A 17,096-nucleotide genomic window follows, 5' to 3' on the forward strand; every position below is an offset into this window, starting at 1 on the left:
GAAAGGTCAGTGATATAGTTTCATTGAATGCTAAATTCTACATTTGAAGAAAATCTTTCGGTATAAATGAGATCTGGGAATAATGCTGATAAACTTTGTTGTAGCTTTGGATTCTCTTGATATTTTTATGGATCCCAATGATATATGTTTAGAGTCTTCTGGCATGCTTTCACCCACACATTTTTTTAGTTAACAAAATAATAGATGTTTATTAGAACTTTGCTTCAATCAGTGGTAGTTAGTTGACTGGTATAAATTAAGTTAATGACAAAAGTAATCAGAGGAGTTGACAGGCATGTGAGGGAGAGAGAATAAGTTGGAAAGGTAAAAGGAAAGGGGGTAAATGAGTTGGTCCTATGGGAGCTGGCATAGACTAAATGGCCTCCTCCAAATTTCATTATATGATAGGAATTGTCTGATTCCTCATTGGCTTCATCCCTATATTAATTACTAACATCACGTGTTTGTCTTGGTTCAAAGAAGAAACTTAGTAGATTCATTGTTGATGTTCCTTTCAGGTCCACGTCAAGTCAGAGAGTCTCGCACTTAGGATCTCGCAAGAAATTAATTATGCCAAAAGCCTCTACTATGAGCAGCAGCTCAAGCTACAAACCAACGAGAATCAAGAAAATCTGGAGCTGGACTCCTAGTTACCTCTCTAGTAGCTGACCACAAGCAACAAAGTACAGTAATAAGACCACTCAAGCCTCTATTACAGTTTATTGGATAAGCATGAGTGTTATGAACTCATTTCCTTTGAACCTCATTCCTGATGCCTATTTGAAGCCATCAGGTGGAGAAGTAATTACATGCTTGATTTTGGGGGTAGTTTATTATAGAAACTCTGATAAGGAGCAGGTTCTGTTCAAAATGTATTTTACTTTTTATATACTGTATTTACAAAACAAAATTGTGACAGAGTTAAGAGTTCTTTATATTTTACTAACCTGTACATACCTGTAATATTACTTTCTTGTAAATATTTAGAAAGATCTCACAAGAACTGTAATGTACAGAAGCTGCAGCATAATAGAGCAAATTACTTATTGCACTAGTTATTCATAAAAGTATTTGATTTTTCAGGGCAATCCAAGCTCTGAAGAGTAGTCAGGGAACTTAGTTCCAAAAAGACCTCCTTGCTACTTTTGTCAGATCCTTCCTTCTTTCCTTCCCATCTCTTTGTATATGGAAACTGGCGGACAAGAATTGTTGGACTGCGCAAGCAATGAATATTGTGCGGGAACAATATGTTTGTGACTTGGCATAGAATGTGTCATGTTTTCCATAATACAATTTCAGGATGTTAGAGTTATGATAATACCTAAAAGTTTAAAACACAGTGAGGTGGCTCAATCTTAGGTGAGGAGTGACTGAGTTAGAAAGAAAGAGCATTGTGTGGCAGTGGCTGAAATTTTCATGGAAAGACTATAATTCTGTCTTCCTTCTCTTTCTTCAGTAGGAGTGAAATTGATGCCAGTTTGGTATTGTGATTTCACCTCAAAGAGGCATAGAATAGCAACAAGTGAGATGGTATCTGATCGTAGAATATAGCTGCCTGTTGAGAAAAGCTATTGAATGTGTTCAGATTCTAACTGCAACTGGAGCAAGTTTGTCACAGGGCAAGGATCTTTGTAATTGTTACTGCACTGAAAATTATTGTAAGTATAGTTAAAGTATGTATGTATGTATGTATGCACTGAAGTCAGCGCCTCTAGCTAGGTATTTAGAGGTTTGTAGTAAGGGAAGATATAGAAAGATTAGAGTGCATCTACAGTACGATTGGCCCATATCTTTGCACTGTTCACATATGTCAAATAAGCTTTCATTATGTTTCCCCCCGTTATGTCGCAAGAAATCACTATGTGCAATCAGTTTATTGATTGGTATCAGTGGGACAACCTGTGGTCTCTGAAATGGAGAGGGGGGATTTGGTGGCTTCCTGATCATTTGGAATTGAATGGCACAGCCAAAGATGTCAGACGTGTAAGCATCTAACGTGACAGCTCCATTTTGCAAACTGGACAAAAGATGGTTTCCTATGGGGAAAAACTGACCTAGTTCAGTTTCCACAACATGTTGCATAGCAGATCTCTCTGATGGTCTTTGAGAATTACTGACCATTTTACTTGATGAAAGACCTTGACTAGTTTGTTGCAGAAGTTGACTTGTTTGTTGATCAGTTCCATCAAGTAGAAAAGCATTAGTAATTGCTATTTCTGCATTCCTCTGAAATACAATCTCTGAGATTATTATATGCATTCTTCCAGATTGTGGGGGGCTTGGGATAAGGTGGAGAAGACTGGTATTTTCCTGGGAGTGATGTGTGACAGAATAATTTTTTTTGCCCAATGTGGTTGATTTTTGTGCAATTTTTATTATCAAATAAAATTAATTATTACAAAAGGAAATGTATGTGTATAATATATTACTCATTTTGTGGCATTTTAGGATTGCCACTAATAATGTACTTACCATCTTTACGGGCTTAAATGCTGTGTGAGAAATGCTTTTAATTAAGTAAATCTTTGGAATTAGGTAATATAAGGATCTGCATACTTTTCAGGACTCATTCTGTATTGGTTTATTATTGTCACATGTGCAATGGAAAAACTCGTCTTGCATATCATCCATACAGATGAACTCATTACAACAGTACATTGAGTTGGTACAAGGTAAAACAATAACAGAATGCAGAATAAAGTTCAAAGTAAATTAATTATCAAAGTACATGTATGTCACCATATACAGCACTGAATTTTCTTGTGGGCAACCTCAATGAATCCATAACAGAATAATAACCATAATGGAATCAATGAAAGACTGCACCAACCTGGGCGTTCAACCAGTCTGCAAAGTACAAGAAACTGCAAATGCAAAAAGAAAGTAATTATAAATAAATAAGCAATAAATATTACAAATACAAGATAAAGAGTTCTTGAATTAAGTATAGCAGCACCACCACTTCCTGAGCAGATTAAGACCATAAAGCCACAAGATATAGGAGCAGAATTAGGCCATTTGGCCCATCGAGTCTGCTCCGACATTTCTTCATGGCTGATTCAAATTTCCTTTCAGCCTCAATCTCCTGCCTTCCCTCAGTGTCCCTTCATGCCTTGACCGAGAATCTATCACCCTGTGCCTTAAATATACATACAGACTTGGCCTCCGTAGTTGCCTATGACAAAGAATTCCACAGATTGACCACTCTGTGGCTAAATAAATTCCTCCTCATCTTCCTTCTAAAAGATGCCCCTCCATTTAGAGTCTGTGTCCTCTGGTCCCAGACTCTCCCACCATATGCAACATCATCTCCACATCCACTCTTTCAAGGCTTTTCACCATTTTATAGGTTTCAATGAAGTCACATCTTCTGAATTCCAGTGAATACAGGCCCAGAGCCATCAAATGTTATTCGTTTGGCAAGCTGTTCAATCCTGGAATCATCTTCACGAACCTTCTTTGAAACCTCTCCAGGTTCAGCACATCCTTTCTAAGAAAATGGGGCCCAAACCTGCTCACAATACTCCAAGTGAGGTCCCATCAGTACTTTATAAAGTTTAAACATTATATCCTTGCTTTTATATTCTAGTCCTCTTGAAATGAATACTAACATTGCATTTGCCTTCCTCACCACAGACTCAACCAGCAAATTAACCTTTAGGGAACCATGCACAAGGACTCCCGAGTCCTTTTGCCACCTCGGTTTTTTTGTATTTTCTCTCAATTTAGAAAATAGTCAACATTTTCATTATTTCTACCAAAGTGCATTCCATACACTTCCCAACACTGTATTCCACCTGCCATTTCTTGGCTCATTCTCCTAACTCTGTAGCCTCTCTACTTCCTCAAAACTACCTGCCCCTCTGCATTGCTTCATACCATCTGCAAACTTTGCAACAAAGCCATCTATTATCCAGATCATTGACAGTTAATGTAAAAAGAATTGGTCCCAACACAAGTCTTTGTGGAACACCATTAGTCGCCAGCAGCCAGCCAGAATAGGCTCCCTTTAATTCCCACTCTTTGCCTCTTGCCAATCAGCCACTGCTTTATCCATGCTAGAATCTTTCCTGTAATAACATGGACTCATAGCTTGTTAAGCAGCCTCATGTATGGCACCTTGTCAAAGGCCTTCTGAAAATCCAAGGACACAACATCAACTGATTCTGTTTTGTTTATTCTGTTTGGTTTTTTTTTAAATAATTCCAACAAATCTATAAGACAAGATCTTCCCTTGAAACCATGCTGACTACAGCCTATTTTATCATGAGCCTCCAAGAACCCTGAGACCTCTAATTGACTCCAACATCTTTCCAACCATGGACGCCAGACTAACTGACCTATCGTTTCCTTTCTTCTCTTCTTGAGGAGTAGAGTGGCATTTGCAATTTTCCAGTCTTTCGGAATTATTCCAGAATCTAGCGATTCTTGAAAGATCATTACTAATACCTCCACGATCTCTTCAACCACCTAATTCAGAACTCTAGGGTGTACACCATCCAGTCCAGGTGATTTATCTATCTTTAGTCCTTTCAGTTTCCTTCTCTCTAGTTATGGCAACTTCACACACTTCATGACCCCTGACACTTGGAACTTCCACCATACGGCTAGCATTGTCCACAGTTCCACAGTGATGCAAAATACTTATTAAGCTCATCTGCCATTTTGTTGTCCCGTTACTACCACTTCAGCATTGTTTTCCAGCCACACCTCTCTTTCACACTTTATGTGAAAAACCTTTGATATCTCCTTCAATATTATTAGCTAGCTTACTTTCATATTTGAACTTTTATCTTTTTAATGGTTTAAGTTGCCTTCTGTTGGTTTTTAAAAGTTTCCCAATCCTCTAACTTCCCATCAATTTTTGCTGTATTATATGCCCTCTCTATGACTTTTATGTTGGCTTTTTTCCCTCTTGTTAGCCAAGGTAAGACTCCCTCCCCCACATCGCACGCACATTTTAACCAATTTTTACATGAGAACCATCGAGATTGTCCTGACCAGCTGCATCACAGTCTGGTACAGGAATTGCAAAGCATCTGACTGCAGGTCCCTACAATGGATCGTGAGGACCGACGAGAGGATCATCGGGATGATCACAGATATTTATCAGAAGCTCAGTACATGCAGGGTCTTCAGCATTGTCAGTGATCCCTCCCATCCGTCCAACAATCACTTTGACTTCCTACCATAGCAGGCATTAGGACAAGAACTGTCAGGATGGGTAACAGCTTCTCCCACCAGGCCAAGAGATCCACTGAAATCCCTACCACCACCCCGGTCTCATCAAGCATGAAGCACCAGTAGTGTTATACCGATCACTTCTTAACTCTAACACCTTTTTATTTGCGGTAGTATTATTTTATGTGTTGTATGTGAGTTATATGTACTGTGTTGTGCACCTTAGTCCAGAGTAACGTCATTTCATTTGGTGGTATACTTGTGTACGGTTATATAGCCATACACTTAAACTTGAACTTTGAAGGGCTGGGATTATTTTCTGACCATGGAATTAAAAATCACAAAATTATTGAATTTCTGTAGATACCTGTTTAGACTGCGCTTGTTGACTACTGTGAATACTTCATATCGTAACAAGATGATGCAATCAGATCAGAACTTAATTCTTATCAGGAATGAATGAAGAGGCTGGCATTTTAAAGAACAAAAGTTTGAGGGCTGAGCTGATGGACTAGAATGGGCAGAAAGTGACAAAATATATGGACAATATTAGACTGCCAACTATTATAACACATCAATAAAATAATAATGAAATTCAGAAGAAGCTCCATTGCCCAGCACATGGTTAGATTATATTGAGAGACGGAGCGCAGACCAAGAAGTAGAGAGATTGGATTGGGTAGATTGATTGTTGTCACCGAAGACATTTGCAGAGAAAGGGGAGATGAGAATCAGTAATAAAAATTTTAACAAAACAGCTACATGGAAAAACCTCCATACCGCACTCCCGTTAGTCACTACTTAAACCTGGACTCTATGTTAGCAGAGTAAGTAGGGGTAAACTAATAGCAGTGAGTGCCTCGTCCATTCTGGCCTGAGTTATGGTGTTGTACAGTGATGCCCTTCAGCCCAACTCAACCATGCCGACCAAATTGCCAATCTGAGCTCATCCCATTTGCTTGCCCGCTTGCCCTCTATCCCTCTATGCACTTACCTGTCCAAATGTCTAAATGCTTGCTGCAATGTTCTTGCAGGATTTGCAATAGCAATATAGAAGTTTGCTCAAGTAGCATAAATGAGAATTGTGCAGGGCAAAATGGAGTGTTCTGACGCTGCAGATAGCGCACCATATTGTGCTACCAGTGCAGAATCATCACCAGGGCTGTTCGACAACGTTGATGATCTTATTTGAATGGCAAATTCATACCGTGCCTTGAATTTTAGTGACACTAGATCTGGAGAGCATCGGATGAAGACAGACCCCGTTTGGCTGCGACATCTCTTACTTTCACCCAACATTAATTTCTTCAGCCAAGAACAACGAACCAAACAGGATGCTGAATGGTCAAAAGCACCTTCAGGAAAGCAAGGTCTATAGTAGATTCAGAATTTGCATATGCGGCATTTAATAGTTGTATTTCACACCAGTCCCTGTAGATGGACGTCAGTCTACCTCGATTATAATTTGCATAAACACTGCACTCTTTTAGAGAAACTTGTTGGTCCTTTTGTTCACAATCTAGTATTGAGATAAAGATGAAGGGGAAGTTCCCAGTACAAGACAGTCTTGTGGGGAGAAACCTGTGTGTATTAATAATTTGCCACAAGAAAAACATCACTCCCGGACACAGGATGGGTAAACTTACTAAACGATGCCAAGTCTTCAGTATAGAAGTTTTAATTCAGATTTATGTAATTCTCTATTTAGTTAATCATGTTATATTATTCACAGGTCTAATTAAGTTTCATAACATAAATATGTTATTTCTTGAATATGTCTCATCATGAAAATTATTAAGTGGCATTGCATTAAGTTTTAGATGTGGAACCGTCTCTCACTGGGGAACTTTCTTGGCCACTTAGAGCATATTTCTGCCTGGGTTCATGTTCTCTCCATTATTCATTTTGATTGGCAGTTTCATGAGGTCAGGCAGGATGACCCCTCACCAGGGGGTAGGGGTGACAGTTCATGGCCCATTTACCCCTGAGCACATGTTATACTGAAATAACAGGATCAGGACAAGGTTAGGCTGAGTTTGTTACACCGGTACCCATGATGGATTACCCTCTTGCTTCAGCCATACACTTAACAACTTATTGCTATCTGGCAGCAGAGACTCAGTGACCCCTCCGATTCCTGAAATAGCATCCAACTGCTTTTTCATCTTAATGACAGACCATTTCTGAAATGAATGCAGCTAATTCAGTTATGTTCCAAATTTAGACTTCATAGATCCACCATAAAACATTGATTCAACACACAGTTTTAGCCCTCCGTGGCCTTGCCCCTCTCTGACATTCCCTATCAACTTGACCCAACTAATATATTTCTTCCTTTGCCTCCAACATTCTGTGAAATTTATCATCTATTCATTTAATCATCTGGTCCTAGTGCTTACTGAATTCACTTCCTATTCTCAGCCCTAGAATGCATTTCTTTGAACAAACTTTTGGTCATCGGTTTTCTTTGTGACTATTAGGATGTATTTTGTGAAACACAGTGCAGAGGTTACAGTTGTTACCCACTGTCATTTGTTATCCAGAGTTTAAAATGCCACCCTTTCTGAAGTTGAACTTTTCAGACTGCACTGTTAGTGCGGAAACTAGTGATGTTCTTCACTGTAACTCCAATCTCAAAATATTCAATTCCCCTCCTTTTTCAGACTGACAAATTACCTAGGCTTGGATCAGACTTCCATTGACCTTGAGTTAGCTGGTTGATGAGAGTGATTCTGACTGCAGTGTAGAACACAGATCTGCTGCCACAAGAGGGTCTGCAGATGCTGGAAATCTGGAACAACACACAAACTGTTGGAGGAGCAGCTTCTATGGAGAGAAGTGGACAGCTGGGCTGGTGTGAATCCTGAGTCTTTACCAGTCCTGATGAACAGTCCCAACTTGAAACACTGTCTGTCCATTTCCCTGCATTGCCACTGTCTGACTAGTTGAGTTCTTCCAGCATTCTGTCAACACAGTCCAGATATTCTTTGCAAAATCCTCCGAATGTAAAGCCTACACCAGTGGCCATTAACTCAAAAGTTAACGGATTTCTCTTTCTGCAGATGCTGCTTGACTGGCTGAGTTACGTTTCTGTTTCAGATTCCAAAATCTGCAGTTTTATTTGATTTTTTAAAATAAAACAGGTGAAATAACATCCCATTCACCTCCAACACAAGTCTCCCAAGGCAAAGAAACATTGATTACTGTAAATCTGTATCTCATACTGGCAAAGTCATAGGCTGGCGATTTGGTTATCTTTGATTTGGAGAGGAGTTGCTGATGGAGTACATTGCTTAAATCCTGAACGATCTAGAGCAGAGGGTCCCAACATTTTTTTATGCCATGGCCCCCTTCTACTAACCAAGTGATCTATGGACCCCAGGTTGGGAACTCCATATCTAGACGGACAGTCGAGGTGACTTTATCCACATTGTTGAGGTTAAGTTGTTGGGGCACCTTGTCTCATCGGGGCTAATCATTGGATTATAAGTACATTTATTCCTTGGCTTTTTTCATCTCTCTGTTTTGTGGTTATCTGCAAAAAGTAAGGATTTAATTCTCTGACATTTAATTGAACCACTGGGCTATTGAACACTGTCCGAGATCAGAAAGCCCAGGGAAATTTGACTGAGTAAGAAAGTGTGTTGAAATGTGTATGTACTTCATCATGTCTGGAGTGCTTTACAACCAATGATGTAGAATGGATATTCAGCCACTGTTTTAGTATAGTCCCAAGTTGTTTAACACAAGTTTCCAAAAGCAGTAATTAGCAGTTATGTTTTTAAAGTGATGTTGATTGAGGGGTAAATATTAACCAGGATGTCAAGGCTAATGCTCCAACTCTACAAAAGCAGATCATTTCATCTCCACCCAACAAGGCCTGAATTAAATGGCCTGTTTGAAACACCACAGCTCCAGTAGCAAACCTGTCCCAGGAACATTGATCTGGGATTATAATCCTTCATAGTGGGATTCAGGTGAGAGCAGCTTTTATTGAACAACGGAGTTTATTTTATAAGTAAATTGAGCAAGCAAGCAAATGCCGATTCCTTTCCAATGTAAGAACAATGTGAAATCAGTTGTTTGACTTTTGAAGTGACAGCCCTGGGCCCCCCTCTCCTTATCATGTCTAAGATACCGGAGCATTTCCCATCCAGACCAGCAGTGTGTGGCTGAGGGTGACTTGGGCATTCTTGGCCTGGGTTCTGTGCAGGTTAGCTCAGTGAAGAGCTCACGGTGAGGCTAGGTGCAGTCTCCACAAGTCAATCTGTTATTCAGCTGACCTTGTAGTGACCCTGGCCGCAAGGCTGCCCCCCTCTCACCGTCTCATCAGGCTGCTGCTAGACGGTCAACCGCCTCCCAGTAGCCCTGCCTGAAACAGAGAGACAAGTTCACTACCAGTTCAAGGGTGGCCTCCAGTGACTGCTGGCGATACACTTCCGACAGCCTAATCTAACCACAGCTCAGAAGAGAACACCACAACATAGTGCCAATTTCTGGTGACTTAGTTCTGTTATACGCTTGGTCGCAATCTCTATTTCACAGGGGTTAATTTCTGACTATCAAGCAACCATTGCTTGCATGTCATAAACACAAGGAAATCTGCAGATGCTGGAAATCCAAAACAACACACACACACAAAATGCTGGAGGAACTCAGCAGGTCAGGCAGCGTCTATGGAAATGAATAAACAGTTGTCGTTTTGGGCCGAGGTCTTTCATCAGGACTGCTCTGAAAAAGGGTGTTGGCATGAAACATAGACCGTTTATTCATTCCCATAGAACAGGGGTCGGCAACGTTTATCACTGAAAGAGCCAATATGGACCCATTTCCCACAGAAAAGAAAACACTGGGAGCCACAAAATGAAATAACACTGCATACAACGGGGTTTTTTTTTGCCTTTATGCTATGTATAAACAAACTATAATGTGTTGCATTTATGAAATTGATGAACTCCTGCAGAGAAAACGAAATTACATTTCTGCATGCAACAAAAACATTTTGAACTCCGATAAAAAAGACGTTGGGTTGAAGGTTACTCCATAGTTAGCCTACCTTGGATCGAAGAATTAAAAGAAAGCGCGCACTGGCGGGTGTCAGGCATTGGCAGTGGTGACGTATATTAATAGCGATAAAAAAACACGTTGTAGCGGTGTGCTACACGCAGCGCTAAAATAAAGACTGCAGTCAAAGGTAACTTTATTCGAACTAAACAGCCTTGCTTTAAAGCCTCCCTCAACCCGTCCCCGTGGGCGCGGATGCTCCAAAAGACACGTACTCACAAACCCCCGTAGGCTATCTCCCTTAGCCAGAACGGTGGCTAATTGTGAGCCGGTTCGGATGTGCCAGGAAACGGTGTCTCCGCAAAGTTTTCAGATTGTACAAGATCACCATAATCTTCAAATTTTGAATTACATTTCAAAAGCTAACAAACCACGGGGAGCCGCATCACAGAGATCAAAGAGCCGCATGTGGCTCTGGAGCCGCAGGTTGCCGACCTCTGCCATAGATGCTACCAGGCCTGTTGAGTTCCTCCAGCATTTTGTGTGTGTGGTGTTTTGTTTGCATGTTCCAGGACTCTGCTTAAAATAAATCTGCAAATAAAATGGTTCATGGATGGTATCTCGAATTTATGTAGCACTTTACCCACTCCAGTGCCCACTTGCAAGTCTTGGCAGGTTATTACATGTCAAAGAGAGATGCAGCACAGAAACAGTCCAGTCAACCTACAAGGCCACACTGACCATCCGTTTCAGTTTACTAATCCTACATAAATCACATTCCTAACATCAGCACCCCTCCCCACCCCCCAGGTTCTACCACTCACTTACACTTTAGGGGGCACTTAACCTACCACTTCACAGATGGGAGGACACTAGAACATCCGGGCATGCAAAAACTGCCCCCAGAAAGCACTCAACGTTAGGGTTGAACCTTGGTCTCTGGTAGCTGCGGCCTCTCATTAGGCCTTTGAAGTCTCTGTTGCAGGATTCAGGTTTTAGTGGCTGTTTTGCAGAAGCAACAGGCTGTAAATAGCTGGCAGCGAGTTGAGAAAGTTGAAGACAGGAATTGCAGAGTTTAGGGTCTGGCCTGCTAGCGAAGCATGCTTAGCGATTGGAACTGGGTTGTGCTGGACAAAGGAATTGGAGGAAATGTGAGAAGCTGCAAAGGTGTTTGTCTGCAGCAGGTAACGGGGAGGAAGGTTGCCATGGGAGGACTTAAAAACACGGATGAAAATGTTAACGCGAGGGCAATGCCAGTGTGAAAACCCAGCAGTCCAGGGGGTAATGGACGAACAGAACCTTTTCCAGCTTACAGGGGAAGCAACGGAGTTGGCAATGAGGCGGGGATCTGGCCAGGAAGAACACTGGACCGATGAGATGGTGAAAGGCACGCATGAGAGAAAACAAATCCATTTTAATTTCAAAGCCTTCCCTTGTCGAACAAATCTACCGTAACCACACCATATTTCAATCTTCTTCAAACACATATCCTGAGCATATGATAGCTTATAAACCCAAGGGTTGTGTATTTTATATTTCAATAATATTAGAGTCATCTTATGTGTGTGTATATATATATATATATATATATATATATAGTTTGATTAAGTATTCTTGTTCATTTAAATAATTAGTTACAGATTATATGTAAAAATATGTTAATTGCATATATCATCACACTACCACATGATACATGCGTGCCTTGCTTAAAGTAAGGATAAAGCTAGACTTGCATTTCAGATTCCTGTGAATTAGTTTAATGTTTTGAAGATACAAAACATAACCAATGGCTGTATCTTTATATTATTTAATGAATTCCTAAAGATTAGGGATAGACCTTCCCAGTCTCTTGCAGCTTTAGTGGAAGGACAATAAACAATTGTTTACCCTATCACTTTACCTCTGACCTTTAGAAATTTATTCCATAGCACAAAGAAGGTCACTGTCATCTACTCAGAAAGTGTTTCAAAAGCATTCAAACGTAGTGTACGTAATCTATAGGCAAATGAGGCATTCCATTGTTAAATGTAGTAAACTTGGAAGACATCTGCCAAAGAGGTACTGTTCAGGGAGATCTTGCTTTGCTTTCCGGTTTCAGAACCCTCTCCACGTATCGCCCTCTTTTAGGTGGGCCAATTGTGATGTGAGCTGGAAATGCTCACTTGTATCCCGCCAGCGTCGCTCTGACTGGCTGAAGAGCACATGTAAATGGAAGTAAACACGGACTGTGCCGCGGGAAGTATGACCGCAATGGCGAAATGAACGGATGCAGCATAGGCCGGAAGTATGACAAGGTAGAGATCTTGAAAGGCTGTACACTGAACTCTGGAGATAAGCAAATCTGACCCCAACCAGCTCTTTCAGGTGAGGAAGGTAGAACGAACTGAAAGAGGATCAACAAGTTGAAACAATGTCCGTTTTTCTAAAGATGCTTCAAGCATTTCAACTTTCCAGTGAGGCCTGTTTCCTTGCAGTCCTCTCATCCTTGGGAGCAAAGACCTGCTGTGGAGTCCCAATTATTGTCCCAGCCAGGAAGTGCTGAAACTGGAGAGGGTTCAAAGGAGGTTCACGAAATGATCCCAAGTTTGAACAGCTTGTCATATGAAGAGCGTTTGATGGCTCTGGGCCTGTATGCACTGGAATTCAGAAGAATGAGGGATGACCTCATTGAAACCTATCAAATGGTAAAAGGCCTTGATAGAGTGGATGTGGAGATGCTTCCTATGGTGGGGGAGTCTAAGACCATAGGACACAGCCTCAGAATTGAGGGGTATCCATTTAGAATGGAGATAAGGAGGAATATCTTCAGCCAGAGAGTGGTGAATCTGTGGAATTCCTTGGCACAGGCAGCTGTGGAGGCCGAGTCTTTATGTATATTTGAGGAAGAAGTTCATAGATTCTTGATTGGTCAGGAATATTGGGAGATGGCAGGAGGTTGGGACTGAGAGGAAATTTGATTCAGCCATGGTGAAATGGCAGAAGAGACTCAATGGGCCAAATGGCCTAACTGCTCCTATATCTTATGGTCTAAAAGTCTGGGCCATTTGTCTTAGTAAAGTTTGTAACCACACCAGTTTGTACCTTTACATTCAACCCATGAAAGGCAGGGCAGATTTAAGGATGAGACTTGGAGTGGAATTGTCATATTTTAAAAAGCATTGGCAGCAAATCTCTGATGTTTTGGAACTTCAAAACCTGTAATGACACTGTTAGCTAGAGTCATAGAATACTAGTATACAGTAACACACCCTTCAGCCCATCTAGTCCATTCAGAACAATTAATCTGCCCAGTCCCATCAACTATGACCCCGACCATAGTCCTCAATAACCGACCCATCAATGTATCTATTCAAATTTCTCTTAAAAGTTGAAACAAACCCTCATCAGCCACTTTTCTGGCAGCTCGTTCCAAACTCTCACCACCCTCTGACTGAAGAAATTTCCCCCTCATGGTCCCCTTAAACATTTCACCCTACAGTTCTAAGTAAATTAAACCCATGATCTCTAGTTCTAGTCTCACCCAACCTTAGTAGAAAAAAGCCTGCTTGTGTTTACCCTATCTATAGTCATAACAGTGTATACCTCTATCAAAACTCCCCTCACTCTTCTGCTCTCTAGGGAATAATCAACTTTTCCCTATAGTTTAGGCCCTCAAGTCCCGACACAGCTTTTTAAATTTTCTCTGCGTTCTTTCAATTTTATTGACATCTTTCAAAATTAAGGGAGGGAAGTTTAGGGGAGACATCGGGGGTAGGTTTTTTACACAGAGGGTTGTGAGTGCCTGGAATGACTTGCCAGGGATGGTGGTGGAAGCTAAAACATTAGGGGTATTTAAGAGCCTCTTGGATGGGCACATGGATGAAAGAAAAATGGAGGGTTATGGGGTAGTGTGGGTTTAGTACTTTTTTAAAGGATTATATGGGTCAGCACAACATGGAGGGCTGAAGGGCCTGTACTGTGCTGTAGTGTTCTATGGTTCTATGGTTTCCTGTAGGTAGGTGACCAGAACTGTACACAATCCTCCAAATTACACGTCACCAACGTCTTATAAAACTTCAGCATAACATCTCATCTCCTGTACTCAATACTTCGATTTATGAAGGCCAATATGCCAAAAGCTCCTTTTACAAATATATCTGCCACTTTCAAGGAATTATGGATCTATATTCCCAGATCTCTCTGTTCTGCCACACTCCTCAGGATCTAAGGAGTTTAGAATAACCAGACAGGCTATAAAACCATTATCGCTCCTCTTTTTTTTGTTGTTGTTTTGGGTTTACAGACAGATTAAAATTAATTCTATAAAAATAATATTCATATCTTGTTTATTTGGAAGGGGAGTATTTTCATAACATTGAAGTTCATCATGTAAACCCTACCCTGGCTTGTCATCCCAAAGTGAAACATCTCACACTTGTCTGTATTGAACACCATTTGCCATTTTTCAGTCCATTATTCCAGCTAGTCCAGATACCACTGCAAGTTTTGATAGCCGTCCTCGCTGTCTACTACACACCCAGTCTTGGTATCATCCACAAATTTGTTGAGCTAGTTAATGAGTTATACGCTCACAAGAAGTGGTCAGTTGTACACTAGATTAAATAGACTCCCAAGTCAAATGTCTTTTCAAAAGTTTGGAGGAAACAGAGCTTTTCACTGAAAATACCTCAACTTTCTTACAAATACAAAATACACCACGTGGACAAAAGTGACATTCAAATTATATGCACAAAATCAGCCTTGGTTATTTACAGTGGGGTAGCTGGTGGCAGGAGAGAACTGATGGGCAGAGAATTACCCAGTCACCTCTACTTTAGCTGAGAACATTATCACTTTCATCAGCTTTTCTAAAATCAGATTTCTGAGCAATGAGCCCATGAACACTTTTCTTTTTATATTTCTTAATGTAACCTATAATCATTTTTAAATATATTGCACTGTATGCTGCGACCAAACAACAAATTTCACGTCAGTGATAATAAACACGATTCTGAAATACAATCAGCTTCATGCAAAGCTCCATCCACATCATTTTCCTAACACGTGAAAAACTTTAAACAGCTTGTACGGTACTGATCTCTAAACTGTCTAGCAACTGATGTGGTTTATCCCATCAGAGTCTTCAATATAGCGTTCAATCCAAGCCTTAACCGAGAAGATTTCGTCATTTCACCTTTTATTTATTATTTAAATAAAATGCACATCTGGCCCTTCAAGCTCCACTGGCCAGCAATCCCCCAATTTAATCACAGGATGAATTACAATGGCCAATTAACCTACCATTCGAGGAAACCCACACGGTCAGGGGAGTACATACAAACTGCATACAGGTGGTGGTGGGAATTGAACCCGGGTTGCTAGTACTGTAAAGTGTTGCGCTAACCACTATGCTACCATGCCAACCCTTTGTGGCAAACATAATTATCTTATACATGAAACATATAAAGCCTACGGTACAATACAGGCCTTTTGACCCACAATGCTGTGCCGAACATGCACTTACATTAGAAATTATCTAGGGTTACCCATAGCCCACTATTTTTCTAAGCTCCATGTACCTGTCCAGGAGTCTCTTAGACCCTATCATATCCGCCACCACCACCGTTGCCGGCAGCCCATTCCATGCACTCACCACTCTCTGTATAAAAAACTTACCCCTGACATCTCCTCTGTACCTACTTCCAAGCACCTTAAAGCTGTGTCCTCTTGTGTTAGCCATTTCAGCCCTGGGAAAAAGCCTCTGGCTATCCACATGATCAATGCCCCTCATCATCTTATACACCCCTATCAGGTCACCTCTCATCCTCTGTCACTCTAAGGAGAAAAGGCTGAGTTTGCTCAACCTATTCTCATTAAGACATGCTCCCCAATCCATGCAACATCCCTGTAAATCTCCTTTGAACCCTTTCTTGTTATGATCCGGTCCGCAAACCCTGCACTCCGGGTCTTCTAGCCGTCCCTCCTTTCACCCTTAAGCCCAAATAGGATCATCATGGCTTAGGGAGGTGCACCTGAGACCTATCGGCTGGCAGGTGTTTATAAGGAGCTATGAGGCTCGCTGGGTGTGGTCTGGTTATACTGTTTTGACCTGGGCTTGGAGTACCCACTGTTAATCATCTAGTTCTGTAAGTCTGTTCTTGTAGTCACCCTGGACTGAGCTCCCTTGCCTCTGTTGGGTAAGCAGGCTGTTCTGCTGTTGCCTGGTGGGGGGACTCTGACCCTTTCCTACCCCTCTTTTCTGATGGGTTGTGCCCTGCAACCTGGCCAGGTGCCCTGTGTCTTGCCCAGGCCCCTGTGTTCCTGGGGCCCTAACCAGGAGCTATGTGGCCTGCCGAGGACTCTGACCCTTTCCTACCTCTTGCTTCTCATGGGTTGTGCCCTGTGCTCCTGCCTGAGAGGCTGGGCCCTCCCCAGGAGTTATGTGGCCTGCCCAGGGGGCTATCCTCCCAGCATTCCTTGTCCCATAGACCCATCCTTTAGCCTAGCCAGGGTCCTGCCTTTGCCATGAACTCTCTGAACCCCAGGATCCCTGTTGCATGCCATGGTCTCCCCATCTTGTTCTATCCTTTAGTTGTTCCTGTCCTGCCCCTAGTACTTAAGTGCCTGTGTCCTGCATTTGGGTCCAGTCTCCATGTCCCCTTGTGGCATTTCTATGGCTTCCACATCCTTCCTGTAGTGAGGCGACCAGAACTGAGCACAGTACTCCAAGTGGAGTCTGACCAGGGTCCTATATAGCTGCAACATTACCTCTTGGGTCACAAAATCCCACAGTTGAAGGAGGCCAATAGACTATATGCCGCCTTAACCACAGAGTCGACCTGCGTAGCAGCTTTGAGTGTCCTATGGACTCGGACCCCACGCATCACTTCTCTTGAGAATTCCTCAAAATCTAGGGTTACTTTGCAGGCATT

The 17,096-nt window shown here is 41.7% G+C and overlaps 1 protein-coding gene across 1 annotated transcript in view; it reads left to right on the forward strand.

Annotated features, from left to right (window-relative positions):
* Positions 1-11,631, forward strand: part of vps13d (vacuolar protein sorting 13 homolog D) — a 288,095-nt gene extending 276,464 nt beyond the window's left edge. The window contains exon 69 of the mRNA XM_059951858.1: positions 519-11,631. Within this exon, the coding sequence (XP_059807841.1) occupies positions 519-650 (132 nt within the window). The 3' untranslated portion in view covers positions 651-11,631. The remainder of the gene's footprint in view (positions 1-518) is intronic.
* The last annotated feature ends 5,465 nt before the right edge of the window (positions 11,632-17,096 follow it).

This window comes from Hypanus sabinus, chromosome 27 (assembly GCF_030144855.1).
Source record: "Hypanus sabinus isolate sHypSab1 chromosome 27, sHypSab1.hap1, whole genome shotgun sequence".
In the NCBI taxonomy this organism is placed as follows: domain Eukaryota; kingdom Metazoa; phylum Chordata; class Chondrichthyes; order Myliobatiformes; family Dasyatidae; genus Hypanus; species Hypanus sabinus.